This window comes from Coniophora puteana, assembly GCF_000271625.1.
Source record: "Coniophora puteana RWD-64-598 SS2 unplaced genomic scaffold CONPUscaffold_8, whole genome shotgun sequence".
NCBI classification, from domain to species: Eukaryota; Fungi; Basidiomycota; class Agaricomycetes; order Boletales; family Coniophoraceae; genus Coniophora; species Coniophora puteana.
The window spans coordinates 198,646-215,356 of record NW_006913060.1 but is presented as its reverse complement, the minus strand read 5'-3'; the positions used below and the strand labels follow the sequence as shown (position 1 = coordinate 215,356).

Genomic DNA, 16,711 nt, shown 5'->3' with positions numbered 1-16,711 from the left:
CTGTCTATTGATCGCACTCGTGATGCATATCCTTTCAAGGTGCGCCACTCGGAGAGCAACATACTCCGAGAGAAAGCCTGGCACAAGATGGACCATGTAAGCGCTTTGCCACATAATCAGTGCTCAGCGCTCACTATAATATCCTTCTCTTCATCTTCATCTTCATCGATGTCTAAGAGGTCATCTGGAAGACATCTTAGTATATTTGAGAGGAGCACGTCATTGTAGAGCTCGTCGAGTGCTGGCTCCGTGAAAACCTTGCATGTAGTTGCGAGGGCAGCGAGGGTTGGCTCAGAGACCTCCTGGTCGATCTGTAAACATATATTAGATATGATCTCGGTTAAATACAAACATCGATGCATGGCCCGATGAACGTGATGAGGAAGTTGTGGTTGTTTTGCAAGGTGAGCTCAGAGCTGAGTACTGAGTGACGCGCCCAATCCGCGTCCAACCGCCTGCGGCCGGAACGGAGTTCGAATAACATGACGAGCCCAAAGTCAATAGTGAATCTCGCTTGGACCACCTAGCGCAGATAACAGATTAACACGAAGGATTACCTATGCATGTTGATGAAAGATAGTCGTACATGAAGGGGATATCTACGGGGGGATACCTGTCTAGAGTTCGGATCCATCCTAATTGTTAAAAACTCCCTCAAGCACGATAACGTGCCTAAGTAAAAGGTATACAAAAGAATATATGAAGCGGGTAAAGGAGATACGCAGCTCGAGATGAAAGACGCTAGAATGCGATTCTTAGCGTCAGGAAGATCATGAAGTGTGGATTCCGCGAATGATGCTTTCAACCATAAACCAGTCATCAGGAAAATGACAAGCCGCTTTACCGGCATTATCCTGACTTTGCCGAGATGAGCCTACTTTTTTGGTATTTCCGGCTCTTTACTAGAGAATATTTGGCTAGAAAACCACATCAGTGGCATTGAAGCTGCAAATCTCATTACGAAGAGTAAGCTACGAGTCTTTCAAACCGATTTGGATCCTCAAATATAGCAGAATTGTGGTTTCAAATTTTGGGAAAGTAGGTTCACTCTGGCAAAGTCAGGAAAGTGCGGTTAATACACGTGTCAAAATCCTGATGCAATCATCACTATTGTCATCAGTGGATTGGTCTAAGTGATGGGTGACGATAGTAGAAAGGCGAGGAAACATGCGCGAGAGGTGCTGTGCGGTAAACTCGGGGTCATCGATCGGTGAGTCCCCGAGGTCAAGCCTATCTACGTGATTCTCGGGTGCAGGCGGAGGGGACGAGCTGGACGTAACGTTAGCAGCGACCGTACAATCAACGATCATCGCTACTGAGCGAAGCTGGGGACAATTGTGAATAAGAGTAGATAAACCTGCAAATGTAACGTTGCTGGGGCGGAAATAGGGAGCTTTGGGACAGAGTGACAGCTGTTCAAGATGAGGAAAAGCATGTGCCAGTTCCTCGATGGCAGCGTCTTCCATCTGAGGAAAGGAAACTAGGTCAAACCGTAATTCTCGTAGAGCCTTGAATCGATATAGTCGCTGGAAGCCGATGATGCTCATGCAAAAGGGTCCAGGTCCTTCGGTACTGTAATGCCTGATATCAATACTGCGCATATTTTGGGGCAAAACTCCTGCGAGTACTCGAATCAAGTCGGAGACATCGTCACTATTCTCGATGTCAGGGTCCATGTTAGCGGTGAGAACAGTCATATTCTCGAGGTCGCATAGGCAGCTCATGGTGCGAGTAACCTCTCTTGGGCCACCAGCTTCGAGAAAGAGGGATCTAAGGGAGGGGAAGGGGATCGAAGTTTGACTAGGGACAGCGACGAGATTCTCAGATGAGATTGGGAGGATGAATAGACCAAGTTCTTCCAGTGATTGCATACGAGAAAGGGCAACGAGGTGTCTGGATGGGTCATGGACAAAGCTCGGGGTTAGGAGATGAAGGGTCTTAAGTCGATGAAAACCTAGAGACACGGCGTCGGAGAGGATGGTGGGCAGGATAGTATCGCATTCTCCGTCGGACTGCGCAGTTGCAAGGAGACTCTGAAGGGAGGGGCATACACGGCTGATAGTAATAAGCGAGTGCAGGTATTTCGCAGGAAGATCCTCAAGCTCCAGCTCGATGAGCCTGGGACCCAGAACAAGGGGCAAGAAAGCCATGAATATCCGCCACTGAAGAGAGCGCGCTGAACATTTGGGAAGAGAGGAGCACGGCAGTAGTAGGATATGGAGCCCATGACGTCGTCGTGAATTGTTGCCACGGTGCATGTAATGTCTCGAACTTTCATCGCATAGCGTTCAAGCTTACTCCACTCGGAAAGTGTCATACCTCGTTGAAATGTCTAGCACAACGAACGCAAGTCAAATGCCTTGGGTGTAGCGATCCGATCTGACTTTACCATAATAGACATCTCTCCTTCTATCTTCCATAGGTCTTTCGGAAGACACCTGAACAGGTCCGAAATGTTGACTTCACGATAAACTCGTCCAATGCTGGCTCGTTGAAAGCTTTGCAAGTCGCTGCGAGAGCTACCAGGGTTTTGAAGTAGGTTTTCTTATTGAGAGAGCAGAATATGATAGAAACAACTTCGGGAAGGCGAAGGCACGGATGCATGCTGTGGAGATGCTTGGAGTGACGGATGAGCGAAGCTTTTGGTTAGAGCAAAACGCGACGCGCGTTGCCTGCACGTCACGTTAGGGGCTAAATAGCACAGCCACAGTGTACACGGCAGTAGCCCCTAATTCGTTGTGCTCCCTCGTCCTTCGATAAGCCTCACATTGGCACCATACGCTAAAGCGGGTCGGTCACCATCAGCAGTTACGAGAATCAAATCCGTTGTGAAGGTTTAAATAGAGTGCAACACGTAGCTTCTAAATCTCTACTTAGCATTAACGTCAAGTATGTAGAAAAAGGTAACATATGCAAGTCCGAGCTTCAGGAGTATAAGCTAATTTCGTCCATAATCAGAGGATGTACAACAGTCCTTCAAGCGAGTTCGTTCAGCGGAACTTGGGAAAACGATGTCGGGAACTTTGGCAGATAATTATCTGGCCAGAAGCGAATGTAAGCGGATATTCCAACGAGCAAGGCCAGCGAATCGAGGACATAGAAGAAGACTGAATACGAAGGCGATGAGCAATACATACACCGAACAAGAACGAAGTACACGTACCTTCATGATTCTGCAAATATCCGGTGCCGTCTTCGGCTTGTCCATATTCAATGGTGCGATACACGCACCGCAGCTGGAATGAGGCAGGTTGTTCGCATTCAGCAAAAAAACTGATCGATTGGGTTCAAATGACTTACCAAGAAGAAGAACGAAGTGAAATATAACAGCTTGAACAACATTCCCCAAAGGTGGTCTGATGCCTTAATCTTTTCATTTCGCAAACTCCGATGTGCATGAATAACGAGGACGATAAAGAAAGCAAACGAAAGTGTTTGCAGAATGAGACCGACTAGAAGGACACGAGCGCCGAGTGTGATCGAGCTTGAACTTTTAGATGCCTGTAGCCCACCACCTCCACCCTAGGTCATCGAACAAGACGTCAGCGTCACTCGCTTGACGAAACATAAAACAATGACTCGCCTGGATAAGGAATGTCACAACATCACTGGTAACGAAGATGCGAGCTACTTTCCGAGGCTGGACCCACGAATGTTTTGGGTCGATACAGCGAGAGACAAGTCGGCCGTACAACATGTAGTTGAACGCGAGGAACGCAGCCGGTGAGAGGATTATAAACATGTCTTGGATCATGAACACGCCCAGGCTGTTGGGGTTCAGAGCCATCGGTATGCGCAAGAAGAAGCCGATAGACATCACTGCGTACGGAGGCGTAAGTAAATTGAGCACCAGTAGGCCTAAACTATATGGCGGGGGACTCACGAGCAGCAGCGATAGGAAGACAGAGGCCCCACCAGCTTCGGGCTCGACAGAGCCGTACGAAGATTAGCGAAGCAGCAATCGCATAGAGAACCCCAGCAACGATTGCAGTGGGCTTGCTCGGGCTGTAGTCTAGTCGGTCATGTTAGCGCACTTCATCAGGCCCTCCTAGGAGGCTTTTCTTTCTTGACTTACGATAAACCCGCTCAACCAAAGTCGGCACGTCGCTTGACGTGGTTGAATTCGAGCTGTCTATTCCAGCCTTCATCACACGTCTGATATGAAAATGCAGACGGAATGTACTCACCGGCATTGACGCTCTGAGAGAACAGAGCAAGCGTAGAGAGAACAAACGGAAGAAACCTCTTTCGTTGGAGGGTGAGGAACATTCTGGGGGGTTGTACCAACGGAGGAAACGATGCACGGAGAAGGTGTAGATGATCTGCACAGTGGGGCGGACCGTCGTATTTATGACATTCTAGTAGCTGCGGCCCGAGCCAGCAACGCCCTGCTGCACAGCAATGTTCTTCTGTTCTGTTCCTGTTCCCGCATGGATGTGTGGGTCAAGCACATTCATTGCACGATAACAGTGAACATGTTGTTTGTCCGAATGAACCGAGCTCAAAAGAGTAACGAGATGCTCGCTATAATTTTCGGCGAGTCTTTCATTACCCTTTTAGGGTTGCCGAGAGATTGCCGCGAGTCCATTTCAACTCCGCGAGCTTGCTCTTCTGCCTAATCAGGGTATTCACACCCCTGAGTCGGCCAACATTCGCCAAGACCCCGCAAACGCAGCATCGCGCAGTACAACCAGGCTGCGAACACCTGCATCGTTGCTGTGTACGTAAGATCATCTGTCTTTGTGTGAGGCAGCGTATGGAAATGGTATCCTGATCTCCGCCACAGCAGCTCAGGTTCTATCAGAACTGGATTTCAATTGTGACGCAAAATCTCAACGTACATTCAGACTTCGTGAGATGCCTCCGCCGGGCTAGTCCCTCCAAGCATATGTATGGCTAGCACAACTTACACCTAGATACATATCATACACTGAAGCAGGCCGACGCTGGAGTTCAGTAGCTGACTCTCGTATCTAGCCGAACGTTACGTGGATTGACGGAATATGTGCACATTACTCATGAAGTGCTTATTCACCCAATCCAACTATCAACCAGTAACCAATCCCAACTGTTGGCTGTGGATGGGTCAAACCGAGCCTGTACTAGGGAACAGAGGCGGGGAAACATGCGCGACAGATGATGTGCGGTGAACCGGGCGTCATCGATGGGCGAATCTCCCAAGCTCATCGTTTCAATACAGTTCTCGCTTACGATTGGCGGAGACGAGTCGAGCGTCGCATTAGCGGCAACTGTGCAGTCGACGATCATCCCTATTGAGCGAAGACGAGAGCAGTTCATTGCAAGAACTGCGAGAGTTGACAAAGTGGCTCTTGGGGGCGTATTTGGGAGAGAACTTCGGCCGAGGGATAGGTGTTCAAGACAGGGGAATGCGTGCGACAGCTCTTCAATGGTAATGTCGTCCATCGAGGGGCAAGAATCAAGCTCAAATCTGAATTCGACCAGGTTAGTGAACTGATATAATTGACGAAAAAGAGTGAGACTGAGAAGCGCTGGGTAGCCGTCGTCCAAACTCGGGGTGTTCTTGATGATGAGTTTGCGTATATTCTTTGGTAAAGTTCCGGAGAGCACCCGCACCATGTCGGAAACCTCGTCGACGTTCTCCGACGACACATTGAAGTTGACAACTAGCTCGTTCAAACTTAAAAGGTCACAAAGGCAGCACATCAGGCGTGTGGTATGACTTGCTCCACCTGCTTCAAGAAAAAGTTTCCGAAGGGAAGGGAAGGGGGTCAAGCGTTGGTGAGAGGCAGTGACTAGCCTAAAGGGGGAGTCCGGCTGTATGAAGAGCAGGAGGTCTTCCAGGGACTCCAGCCGGGATAAAGCGGGGAGAATATCGTATGGGTTATGGATAACGCTAGGGTGGTAGAGTTGCAAACTCTTCAGCTTCTTGAACCCGACGGCTACGGCATCGGATAACACGATAGGGAGGACAGTTTCTGATTTGGCACTTGCGTCTCCGCTTATATCGATAGTCAGCAGAGATGGACATGTGCGGCTGACCAGGACAAATGAGTGAAAGTAGTTCTCGGGATAATCTTCGACCTCAAACTCGACGAGTCTGGGACTGAGAACAAGGTGAAGGAAAGCGAACGGGAACCCTCCTAACCATGCATGCTGAAGGTTCAGAAACAGAGGGCCATCGCAGTAGAATGATATAGAGCCGAGAAGATCTTCGTGTACCGTACATCCGTCAAAGCTCATCACTAGACACCGGACCCTGGACGCATATCGTTCAAGAATACTCCAATCTGATAGCAGCATGCTTCGTTGAAAAATCTGGCATGATGCAGTGCTGTTAGACTAACTTCGCCCTTGTGATGATATTATTTGGACTCACCATGACCCTGCTCGAGTTGAAAGTCCATAAATCCTTTGGTAGGCACATCATCGCCTCTGACACGTCAACCTCTCGATACAGCTCATCCAACGCTGGTTCTTTGAAGGCCTTGCATGTTGACGCAAGAGCAGCGAGAGTTCTTTTGAAATCCGGACCAAGATCGATAAGTGAGCATATGATAGATATCACTTCACATAGGCGAAGGCATGGATGCATGGCGAAACGAGCGTCACTGGAAGCCGTGTTACAGTAAGCCGCGACGCGCGAAATAGCGCACGCGTTACGGACCTTTTAGAAATTTGCCAAACGCCAACTCCAAGACAACACAGCCACATTTTTAACAATAGCCCCTATGTTCCGAAACCCCACCGGCACGATGCTCTTGAACAATTACTTGAGAGCACTGATGCAGATACTCGGTCATCCTCCAGGACTCTTGTTTTCTTTCTTCCCCTGCTCACATTAAGATTCCCAGATGGATACTGCATTCCAATACAAGCACTGAGATACCCCAACCTATTGTATTTGTCAGGCTTTGCGTGAGGTGCAAGGACCTAGGATCACAAAGATTATCGATGACGCTTTGTCCGTCTACAATATCGCTATTGTAAACATCTCAGATATAATCTGATGCACCTTCATAGCCAAAGGCCTAGCATTCCAGCCAAGTTCGACACTGTCCTCCCCGCCCAACCGCGCCTCACCCATATGCATTTCTAAGACACGCAGAAGACATCCACATCGAACATCAGCCCCCACCATAAACAAACCGCTTATAAAAGGCCGAAGAGTTCTTCGCTTTCTGGTACAAGATCTAGAGCTTACATGGAGAGCTGGGGAGAGTTCATTATACACACCTTAGACGAAGAAAAACGTTGTGCTCTCCTCACCAAGCAACCCTGGATTGAAGAGGTGCGGCCATATGGAGTATTATGCCGTGGGTGCAGAGAGTGGGTACAGCCAGAGAAATCCAAAAGAAGAAGTTGGTATGATCTACGGCCATGGGCCATGCATGTGAGGACATGCGAGGGAATACGCAAGAAGCGGGTATGAAGACATCTCTGTCTCATTTATAATTCTCGTTGTTTGATGATTGGTTTGTTTAGACCGAAAAAAAGACGCGCATCCAGTTGGTTCTATTGTGACGTAGTACTGTACTACTACATCGTGGTCAGATATCATCAGCATCTTTCCATGGGTCGTACAACAGGGATCGAGTCCACGACTCAGCTCTTGAAACCGGGATTGACAACAAGTTCAGCGATTCCTCCTCTACGAAACCTTTCTCTGTCCTTTCGTCGCTGGGATAGATTAGCTTGTGCTGTAACGCAGAACAGGAATTGCACGTAGTATCTTGCTGGCGGGGATTAGCTACGGATATTAATATTGACCCAAACCGCTCGTAAACTATAAAATATAATTCAGTTTAATGAATCGACAGCAACCATCGCATGGAAGGTAACATTATGGTAAATGCCGATTACTTCTGTGTTTGTCCCTGTAACATTATTGACTGACAAAAGCGCTCTCAATAAATAACGCAAGAAGCGCACAAACAAGCAGAATCAGATGCGCTTGGACCACGGACCATGGGTCACCACGCATGCGAAGTAATAACATGACACCGATGTTATGATGCTCGGACCGCCTCCGTTTATGCAGATAAAAGTGTTGAAAGAAGAGCGCGCGGGCGGCGCATAGACCAGGCGCTGACGAAGCACAGCGGCATGGACCGCGTCTACGAGGCGCATGGTCTCATTCCCTTTTGTCTCCTACTCAGATACGGTCAAGGCGACCTCTGCACGTTTGGATACGTCCAAGCAGACCTTCCGACTATAATAGCCATTATACACGCATAGACCGACCTAGAATTGTATTTATACCCCATGTATTCTGGTGTGTTCCCCACCAATTGCATCAATTCTAACGGGAACACACCAGCGTGACTATTTTTCTAAAACGCTGGTCTTTCCTCGTAAAACCCTCTTCACTCTTGGCATACTCTTTTGTTCATTTTCTCTCGCTTTTAGCCCCTTTAGCACTTCAACCTCGGAATAGTATATCAACCATGCCGTACGGAAACAATCACGTTGCCTGCTCGGTGGACCTCCCAGCTGTAGGACATCTGCGAACTCCGGTGGATTGGTCAAAGTCCCAGAACGACACCTACCTCACGCTTGTGTCCAACGATAAGCACGATTATTCTCGCCAGAACTTGGAAAGTACGGGTGCCGTTCTCGAGGCCTCAGTGGACGATTCTGTGGGATCCACATCCTCTGCCCCTGCTTGTGACTTGCCTCTCGTCTCAATCGCCCCGTCGATGGTAGCACCAGTGAACGTTCCAGGATCCAACGATTTTATTTCCCTCAAGCGCGCTTGCGAGACAGATGCAGGTCCCAATATGCCCCGGAAATGCGCGAAATGCAAGGCTCCGGGTCTTACTACAAAGTCAAACACCAAGACTGTGTCTAAACAGAAAGACAGCGGTGGAGATGGAGAGTATCGCGATGATAAAGGCGATGAGCATTACAAAACCGAGTCATCTAACGACAGCCAGTCTGACAATCACAATGCCAAGAAACTCTTCACAGCTAAACCCGAAAAACATATCCGCAAAGAGACGCTGGTACCACATTTGTGTCAGTACTGCGGCAAACCATACTCGAGGGGATACGATACAAAACGACACGAAGGGAGCTGCCCGCTTAGCACAGGGACTCGGAATATATACGTCTGCGAGATGTGCGTGTCAAATCTGGACCCCTCAATAAGATCACGAGGGCAGCTACGCCGGGCCGATTTGTTCATAAGGCACATGCGGGTACAACATGGCGAGAATTGGGATGCCGGTATGGTCGATACGAGATTGACTCTGCTTCCCCCTGACTCAAACGGATCAACTGGTTGATTGGCGAGGACTTAGTATAATAGTGATGTTCTGCTTATCCTACGGCTCCAATCAATTTTTCACCTTCGAACTCATGGATATGTTATACTACTATAAGAATTCGAAAACGTCTGATTTACTGGAGTCATGCTGGAGTTATATATGATATGCACACATGTCATCGATAACAAACCGAATAATATGATTCAGAAATAGCGATCAAAAATGGTGAACAGGCCTCGATCCAGCTCTAAGTTTAGTTCTAACCGTAAAGCTACAAGCCAGAAGATATTAATCTGGAATAAATCCCGTTGAACGCAATTGAACACGCCTATATGGGCTCCTTTCTTCAATCGCGATCTGCATATTAAAGAGGTTTTTGCAGCACATGGCTCGTTATAAGAGGGTGCGCTTCAAATATCAGCCTCGTCAATGGTTATGATGTTTTTAAAACCACCCGTGTGTATCCTACGTACATCGAAGTGACTCCCTGCTCGGGGCGCATGAAGTTGGTACAAAGGAAAGAAGGGTTAGGAGCTAAGTATGTTAATTTGGCATTTAGCCATATTATTCCCAGGCTTCAAATTTGCAACGACGCCATGTCGCGCGGATGTCGATGAAGATGTAAGTAACGCACGTTCCACGCATACCATGCGATTTGTCTACGTCTCGCACCGTGACCAGGCCTTGCCGCGAGTTAGCTTTGGACAATCCATTTGGACCGCAAATTGAACGTCGAACAAGACCACGCTGCCCACATCGCCGCGCCTATGTCGGTTCTCCGAGTCGATGTAAGTAATGGCTCGACTGGATGCCGTCCCAAACGTCTGCCGCGCAAACACAGCGACCAATGCTCCACTTCAATGTGCTACTCGACCTGCACGACCTGGCCGCGCCATGCTCTCTACATATATCCCAGTAAGTTGCCATGCGTTCGAATTTCTAAGCGGGCTCTATCCGTGGAGTTAATCCTGATCGTTGAACCAGCGCAGCCGTTGCTGTTGATACATGCAAAAAGTCTCAGTCAAGTTCACGAAAGTGATGGTCTGATCATGGCTCAACGCTTTGCTCAATCAGCTCGGCGAATGCCAAGACCTCATAATCCTCGTGATGTTTTACGAGCGCCATTCCTTCGGTCATGACGCGTGGGCTGCTAATATTTCTGAAGGGAACCATACACAAAGCTGTCAGTGACTAGTTTCATTCGTTCCGTTTTCGAGCACATCTACGGGCGACATGTGGGGCACTATATACTACCCCAGGGTCATGCCCTTGCTGGCCTGCTTATCATCTGACCGAGAAATGCTCAGATCAGGGCACGTTACCGCCGACGGGCCGTGAGCGGCGCGCCGAGTTCGGTGAGAGTACGCCTCCCTGGGGAGAGGCACTCTGGGCCACCTTATCGGCAGAACAAAATAGAAGCCAGGTTCGTCTATTCCGAGGTCACGATAACACACCCCTTCCCTGAACGTATCGCGCTGGCAGGGAGTACATAGTCTGCGCCCGTCGTGGGCATTCGTTATCATTGCTTTCCCTCCCGCGCCGGCACCATGTCCACTTCACCGTCGCTCGACACCAAGGAGCACGATGTGGTCGTCGCCACGCTCCCCGCGTCTGAGGGCCAGCCCGCGCCTCAGCACCGTGGTCTCGCATGGTTGTACTATCATCCTATCACGCAGGTTGTCATGCTCGGCTTCGTGTGCTTCCTCTGTCCGGGGATGTACAACGCCCTCACCGGCCTGGGAGGCGGAGGGCAAGTCAACGCGACAGTCTCTGCAAACTCGAACTCCGCGTTGTACGCGACGTATGCGTTCTTCGCGTTCTTCTCAGGGTATGCTTCCATCTCGGTCTCGATGGTATGTCCAGTCGTCGAGATGCTGAAATCATCATAGAACCGTGAACAACAAGATCGGGCCAAAACGTACGCTGTTACTCGGCACTCTGGGATATGCTCTTTATATCGGGTCATACTTGTACGTCGTTATGGTCTACTATGTCGACAATCCCCTGCTTACCAATTGTTTATTTCAGGGCGATCAACATCCACCCTAATGCAGGCGCATTCGTCGAGGCTGCAGGAGCATTGCTTGGTGTTACGGCTGCTTTCCTCTGGACTGCTCAAGGCTCGTTGATGCTAAGCTACGCGACAGAGTCGCAGAAGGGTCTCTTCATCGGCATTTTCTGGGCGATTTTCAACATGGGTGCTGTTGTTGGCTCCTCCGTGTCATTGGGCCAAAACTTTGATAGCACTGTACGTTTCTGCTCACTCAGCTGATATTACCAAGTCGCTTACTGATGTATGACATAGAACAACAGCGGTATGTCATTTTGACACCTTCAGCCGTGAACTTGCTTATCATAACGCCTCTTCTCCACAGTCGGGAATGGAACATACGTGCGTACTTATCGCACTACAGTCAGCAAACACGCTTTTCATAACTGTCTTTTGGTGGAGTAGATTGGGTTCTTGATTCTCACCCTCATTGGGGTCACGGTGCCTTTAATGATGGCATCGCCGGAGTCGATGCTAAGGACCGATGGTACACGCCCCGTTGTTGAGCGGAAACCTTCATGGGCGTCTGAGTTCTACAACCTCTGGCTGGCGCTATGGTCCGATCCGATGATTCTGTTGCTGTTCCCAATGTTCTTTGCCAGTAACTATTTCTACACGTGGCGTACGTTTTCGTTTCATCTTTCCCGGGCAGCTAATCGCTGACTATGCCGACGGGTACTCCCAGAGTTCAACGACTACAATTCGGCACTGTTCGATATCCGAGCCCGTGCTTTGAACAATCTCGCTTACTGGTTGTCGCAGATCTTCGGATCTTTCCTCATTGGCTACTTCGTGCTGGACCAGAAACGCATGCGGCGCCGCGTACGCGCGTTCACAGGGTGGGGTATTCTCGTGGCGCTCACTTTCACGGTGCACATCTGGGCGTACTTCTACCAGCGGTGAGTCCCGAAACCCCCGAACGGCTAGCTTCACTGGAGCAGGGGCTGACTCTAATCCGGCACCAAAGGACCTACACGCGAGTTTCGATCCCCGATGACGCGCAAAAGATGGACATCCACGATCCTCGATACCCGGCGCATGTGTGGCTGATGATCTTCTACGGCCTGCTTGACTCGATGTGGCAGACATGCGCCATGTGGCTCATTGGTGCGATGAGCAACGACGCCAACAAGCTAGGAGTGTTTTCGGGATTCTGTAAGTTGACGATCTTTTCAGTAAGAACGCCAGTAGACTGATGATGCCACGTGTACCAGATCATTCGATCCAGTCGGCCGGAGCTGCAATCGTCTGGAGGCTGGATGCGATCGACACCCCGTATGTGCCAGCTCAAGACGATCCGCCGGTCCGAAGACACTAACGTTCTCCATTGCACCTGACAGATACATGAACATATTCATCTCCACTTGGTGCATAGTGGCTGCGGGTCTAGCATTCGCGCTGCCCATGATTCACCTGCGCGTCAAAGACCACACAACCTTCGAGGATGAGACTCTGTAAGACTTTGAGCTTCAAGTCCGACGCTCTGACTCACTTCTTCGCAGGATGAAGCAGGATCGGGTCGAACCGGCGAAAGTCGAGAAGCCGATCGCTGAAGACTGATCACCGAGGGGTGGTCGAACATCTATGCAGGGAACCCAGAGTTTACCGTGTCGAGAATGCACGCTATACGCCGCATATGCCACCACCCGAGTCACCCGTACCAATCGTTTTCGGTACTAAACTTAAGACATTGTACAAGGGAACTTAATGGCAGTGCTCGGCTGAAACAGTGCACAGCAAGTCCGAGTCGGTGTGCCTTACAGGTTAAGCGAAGAGAATTTCCTGCCTAAAAGACGTTAATCCCGCTAGGCTGTGCAAGGAGAGGCGGCGTGAGCGCTTCTGTCCAGGGCAGATGAATGAGTTCGCTGACCGTTCGCTGCGGTAATCTATCTCCAAGAGTAAGGCAGAGTACAAACAACGCCTTCTGTGCCTGAAGATGATACGGTCGTCACTCAATATGCCATCGAAGCCGCCGGAGTCTTGCTCTCCACGGGGTAGGTCCTTCAATCAAAAATCAACAGTGAGCGTATAGGCGTTCCTCGGCATCATGCCCGAACAGATGATGAAAGGTCGGCGAAGTGTGTGTCACAACCTTACCAAGCACACGAGTCAGTTACACGGCGTTGGATGGTTCTGGAAACCATAGCCTAGAGCTGAAAAGACATTTTGGATCGAAGCCGAGTTTCAAACGTTGAAAATAAACACACATCGAAACTTTCGGGATGGAGAGGGGTGTGTACGTTATCGCACGGATCCCGAAGTCACCCGGAAGCGCCTGTATCTCGTGGAATCTAAAGAAAGCCGGTATCCAACATTTCTGTAATTCCAAAGGGCAAAGGTCGATTGTGCACGGGCGATGTTATAGGATGAATGCAGAAGGCCTAGTAAAATGATGGCGCAGTGGCTATCGCGCGGTCACCAGGTGTCGCTCAGGCTAGACGCTGGGGCTGGTCAATGAAAACAGCCTAGGATCGTGCCGAAGAGCCGGGATAAACTTGAGGGATAGCACGGAAGGCATTTAGCGAACGCGTGCGGCTTATTGCGGGCATTATGCAGACAAATGACGGGAAACCGTCGCTGCCGACGCGGTCGACTGGGAGAGGGTTGGAAGGACCAGGGCGGACCCGGGAGGAAGCCCCTGACTCGTGCGTTAGACTTGACCCGTTACTATTAGTCAGCGGGCGAGTAAGACACACGCGGGCACGTGACAGAATTTGCTTTCTATCCCCGTACGGCTCCGTTCTAAGTACTATTGGCTGTGTACGCGGACGCCCTCGCCGACGCGTCATGACCAGATCCCAGACCTTCGAGTTTCATCAGCCGCCATCTAGATTTGCTTACTGTACAACCAGTACACCTTGCCTCCCTCGCCAACCTACAACACCACTAAAGTCTAATCTGGAACCATGCGAACAATCCGCTCGCTTACTTTCGGGGCCCACTTCTTGTATAAAAGTCCTCGGGCCTGGCGCTGGTCAGGGGCCCCAACAACTCGGTGAACAACATACACTTCTCTCCTCCTCAAATGCTTGCTTCGCAATCTGGTTCTGGCTCTGAATCTCCTTCTTCCGCTGCTGCTGCTCTCCAAAGGGGAAAGGCTTGTTTGCCATGTCGGTGAGTTATCCACCTCTGCTCTCTAAACACATTAACTGAGGTTTTTCTTCCATGTTTGATCGACTTTCAGGCGAAGAAAAATGGTCGGTCGCAGTGTCTTCGTTGAAAATAATCCATTTCTTACTATTATATGCAGAGGTGCGACGGCACGCGTCCCGTCTGCGGCCAATGTACTCGGGGTAACCGATCCGAGGACTGCGAGTATACGGATGGACAGAGGCCTTCGAGGACGCAAACGCTGGAAAACGACGTTGCACGTCTACAGGCACGCATACAGGAACTAGAGAACCCCGGAGCATCAGCGCCATCAGTAACGCTGCACAATCCATATGCAGGATCGACGTCCGCACACGCGGTGCCGAGGCTTTCGATACCCACATCCGCATCTCCTATTGCCTCAACCTGTAAGCGTCATGTTTGAAAACGAATTATCATGTGCTAAGTTTCGCAAAGCTTCTAGCGAATCCTACAACGTCTATGCTACTCCTCAAACAAGTCAAGGCATAATGCCAATGGAGGAGCCACCCTATTATCTATTACGGGCTGCGTACGTGCTTCTTCGCCTGATTTCATGAAACCTTTTCTGAACTTGTCTCCCAGTCTAGAATCGACTATTCCTATGTCCCGGGCTATTGGGTTTTTCTTTAACGTAGATCGCTTCCGTCTGGCTGTAACGTCTGCGAGCGGCACCGCCCGCCCTTCCCCTGTACTTCTGAACGTTATCACGCTTTGGCATATTCAAGTAACCCAGGCGGCTGAGCTCGCCGGTATGGAATCCCTTCTTCTCCCTCGCGTACTACAACAACTACCAGACACGATTGCAAACGCTCTTCCAGAGGAGCTGTTGTTCGTTCTGCAGACAGAACTTATTCTCGCACATTACTTTCTTCGTATCGGTCGTTACCTCGAGGCTCGTTACCACGCAAATGCCGCGACATCGCTCGCGCTGAGCATGCGTTTGCATAGACAAGGGTCCATCGACCCTCCGAACATGTTCACCTACGTGGGATCGCTACAAAACTGCGAGCTCCCAGAAGCGAACGACGCGATCGAAGAGGGAGAGCGCATCACCGCATGGTGGAACGTGTTCACGCTTGATCAGACCCTCTCCGTCGTCCTTTCCGTGCCTCCTACCATCCCCTGCACTCGTCTGTCTGTCACGACGCCCTGGCCGCTGGATATGACGACATACGAGCGTAGCGCAACGCGTTCGCCCGGTTATCACGGTAGAACCGCAACACCAGGCTCTATTCCCTCGCACACCGACGTCCTGCGGGCCATGCTCGCCCATTCTGACAACGCTATCGAGCAGACATCGTCCATTGCCGGCCTTAATGCGAAAGCAGCTGCGTTGCTAGCCCACGCCTCCTCCGTCTCAAGCCGCTTCACAATCGGTGGGTACCTCTATCCGCGCTTCTATGCGATGTTTCCGCCCAACTCTAAGCTTCCTTCATTCTTACACTGACCCTCCTTCACCCTCCAGATCCACGCATCGCGCAAAACCCAGACTTCCGCACGCAACACACCGCGCTGAGCAACCTCATCGAACGGTTCCACCAGGCGCTCCCGCCGCTGAGCGACGAAACCCCGCCCGAGATCATGCGCAGCCTGCTCGTCATTTACGTCTTCACGAACCTCGCGGCCGTCCAGCTGCACCACGCCTTCCGCGATGTACTGCCTTCCTCTGCGCATCTGAGCTCCAATGCTGCCCACGCTGTCATCGGCATGATCAACAACGCGAACGCACGGGGTATCAGGTTCTTTAACCCGATACTGCAGATCATGTACTCGGCGGTTGTTCGTCAGTTCGGGTCGTAATCCCGCTCGTTGGCGGTTCTCGCTCTTTGATGCCACGTTCTTTTGCTATTCCATTATCTCCCTTTAATTTTTTTTACGTTACTTGGCTAACTTTGCTTTGTTTTGCTACCTCCCTAATTCGCTGTTTTGTTTTCGTTTTCGTTTTCGTTTTTCGTTTTTCGTTTCGTCTTTCCGGCGCCAGTAGAATTACCTTATCTTGCAGCATCTTACATTCACTCCCCACTCTCATGTATCTGTAGACTATTACCTGCTATTATCTACTTTATAGTACCTAAGCTTCATTAATGCGATATCCTCGGACCACCAGACCACCCACCGTGACCTATGATAATGCCGCAGGAGATATGTCTTTGAGCAAACGGTATATAAAGACCGTTGACAACACCATTGAACGATCACGCGGTCCTCAGCGAACGGCAACGCCTTGTTTTTTTACGTACATCGAAGGCGGATAAGTGGAGGACCCGACGCGTAATACTCA

At 50.2% G+C, this 16,711-nt stretch overlaps 6 protein-coding genes across 6 annotated transcripts; 3 read left to right on the top strand and 3 right to left on the bottom strand.

Moving 5' to 3' along the window:
• Positions 1-116: 116 nt before the first annotated feature.
• On the bottom strand, positions 117-2,150 carry CONPUDRAFT_154912 (uncharacterized protein; the record flags this gene model as incomplete). Its single annotated transcript, XM_007771719.1, has 3 exons — positions 117-311; positions 353-523; positions 1,146-2,150. The coding sequence occupies 3 exons, from the start codon at positions 2,148-2,150 to the stop codon at positions 117-119; spliced, it is 1,371 nt and encodes a 456-aa protein (XP_007769909.1).
• Positions 2,151-2,976: 826 nt separating this feature from the next.
• On the bottom strand, positions 2,977-4,269 carry CONPUDRAFT_166269 (uncharacterized protein; the record flags this gene model as incomplete). The annotated part of the gene is made up of 7 exons (XM_007771718.1): positions 2,977-3,107; positions 3,164-3,236; positions 3,301-3,522; positions 3,584-3,819; positions 3,884-4,012; positions 4,076-4,132; positions 4,188-4,269. The coding sequence occupies 7 exons, from the start codon at positions 4,267-4,269 to the stop codon at positions 2,977-2,979; spliced, it is 930 nt and encodes a 309-aa protein (XP_007769908.1).
• Positions 4,270-5,031: 762 nt separating this feature from the next.
• On the bottom strand, positions 5,032-6,536 carry CONPUDRAFT_144778 (uncharacterized protein; the record flags this gene model as incomplete). The annotated part of the gene is made up of 2 exons (XM_007771717.1): positions 6,359-6,536; positions 5,032-6,297 (listed from the first exon to the last, which is right to left on the bottom strand). The coding sequence occupies exons 1-2, from the start codon at positions 6,407-6,409 to the stop codon at positions 5,032-5,034; spliced, it is 1,317 nt and encodes a 438-aa protein (XP_007769907.1). The 5' UTR covers positions 6,410-6,536.
• A 1,890-nt stretch (positions 6,537-8,426) lies between these two features.
• Positions 8,427-9,266, top strand: CONPUDRAFT_73933 (uncharacterized protein; the record flags this gene model as incomplete). Its single annotated transcript, XM_007771624.1, has 1 exon — positions 8,427-9,266. One exon carries the CDS (start codon positions 8,427-8,429, stop codon positions 9,264-9,266), a length of 840 nt encoding a protein of 279 aa, XP_007769814.1.
• Positions 9,267-10,930: 1,664 nt separating this feature from the next.
• On the top strand, positions 10,931-12,858 carry CONPUDRAFT_90897 (MFS general substrate transporter; the record flags this gene model as incomplete). Its single annotated transcript, XM_007771716.1, has 10 exons — positions 10,931-11,076; positions 11,138-11,218; positions 11,277-11,500; positions 11,624-11,640; positions 11,704-11,920; positions 11,984-12,197; positions 12,266-12,453; positions 12,513-12,573; positions 12,639-12,752; positions 12,801-12,858. 10 exons carry the CDS (start codon positions 10,931-10,933, stop codon positions 12,856-12,858), a joined length of 1,320 nt encoding a protein of 439 aa, XP_007769906.1.
• Positions 12,859-14,357: 1,499 nt separating this feature from the next.
• CONPUDRAFT_125823 (uncharacterized protein) lies at positions 14,358-16,325 on the top strand. Its single transcript, XM_007771715.1, has 6 exons — positions 14,358-14,412; positions 14,483-14,495; positions 14,549-14,816; positions 14,866-14,959; positions 15,013-15,806; positions 15,896-16,325. The coding sequence occupies exons 2-6, from the start codon at positions 14,493-14,495 to the stop codon at positions 16,228-16,230; spliced, it is 1,494 nt and encodes a 497-aa protein (XP_007769905.1). The 5' UTR covers positions 14,358-14,412; positions 14,483-14,492; the 3' UTR covers positions 16,231-16,325.
• Positions 16,326-16,711: the final 386 nt, after the last annotated feature.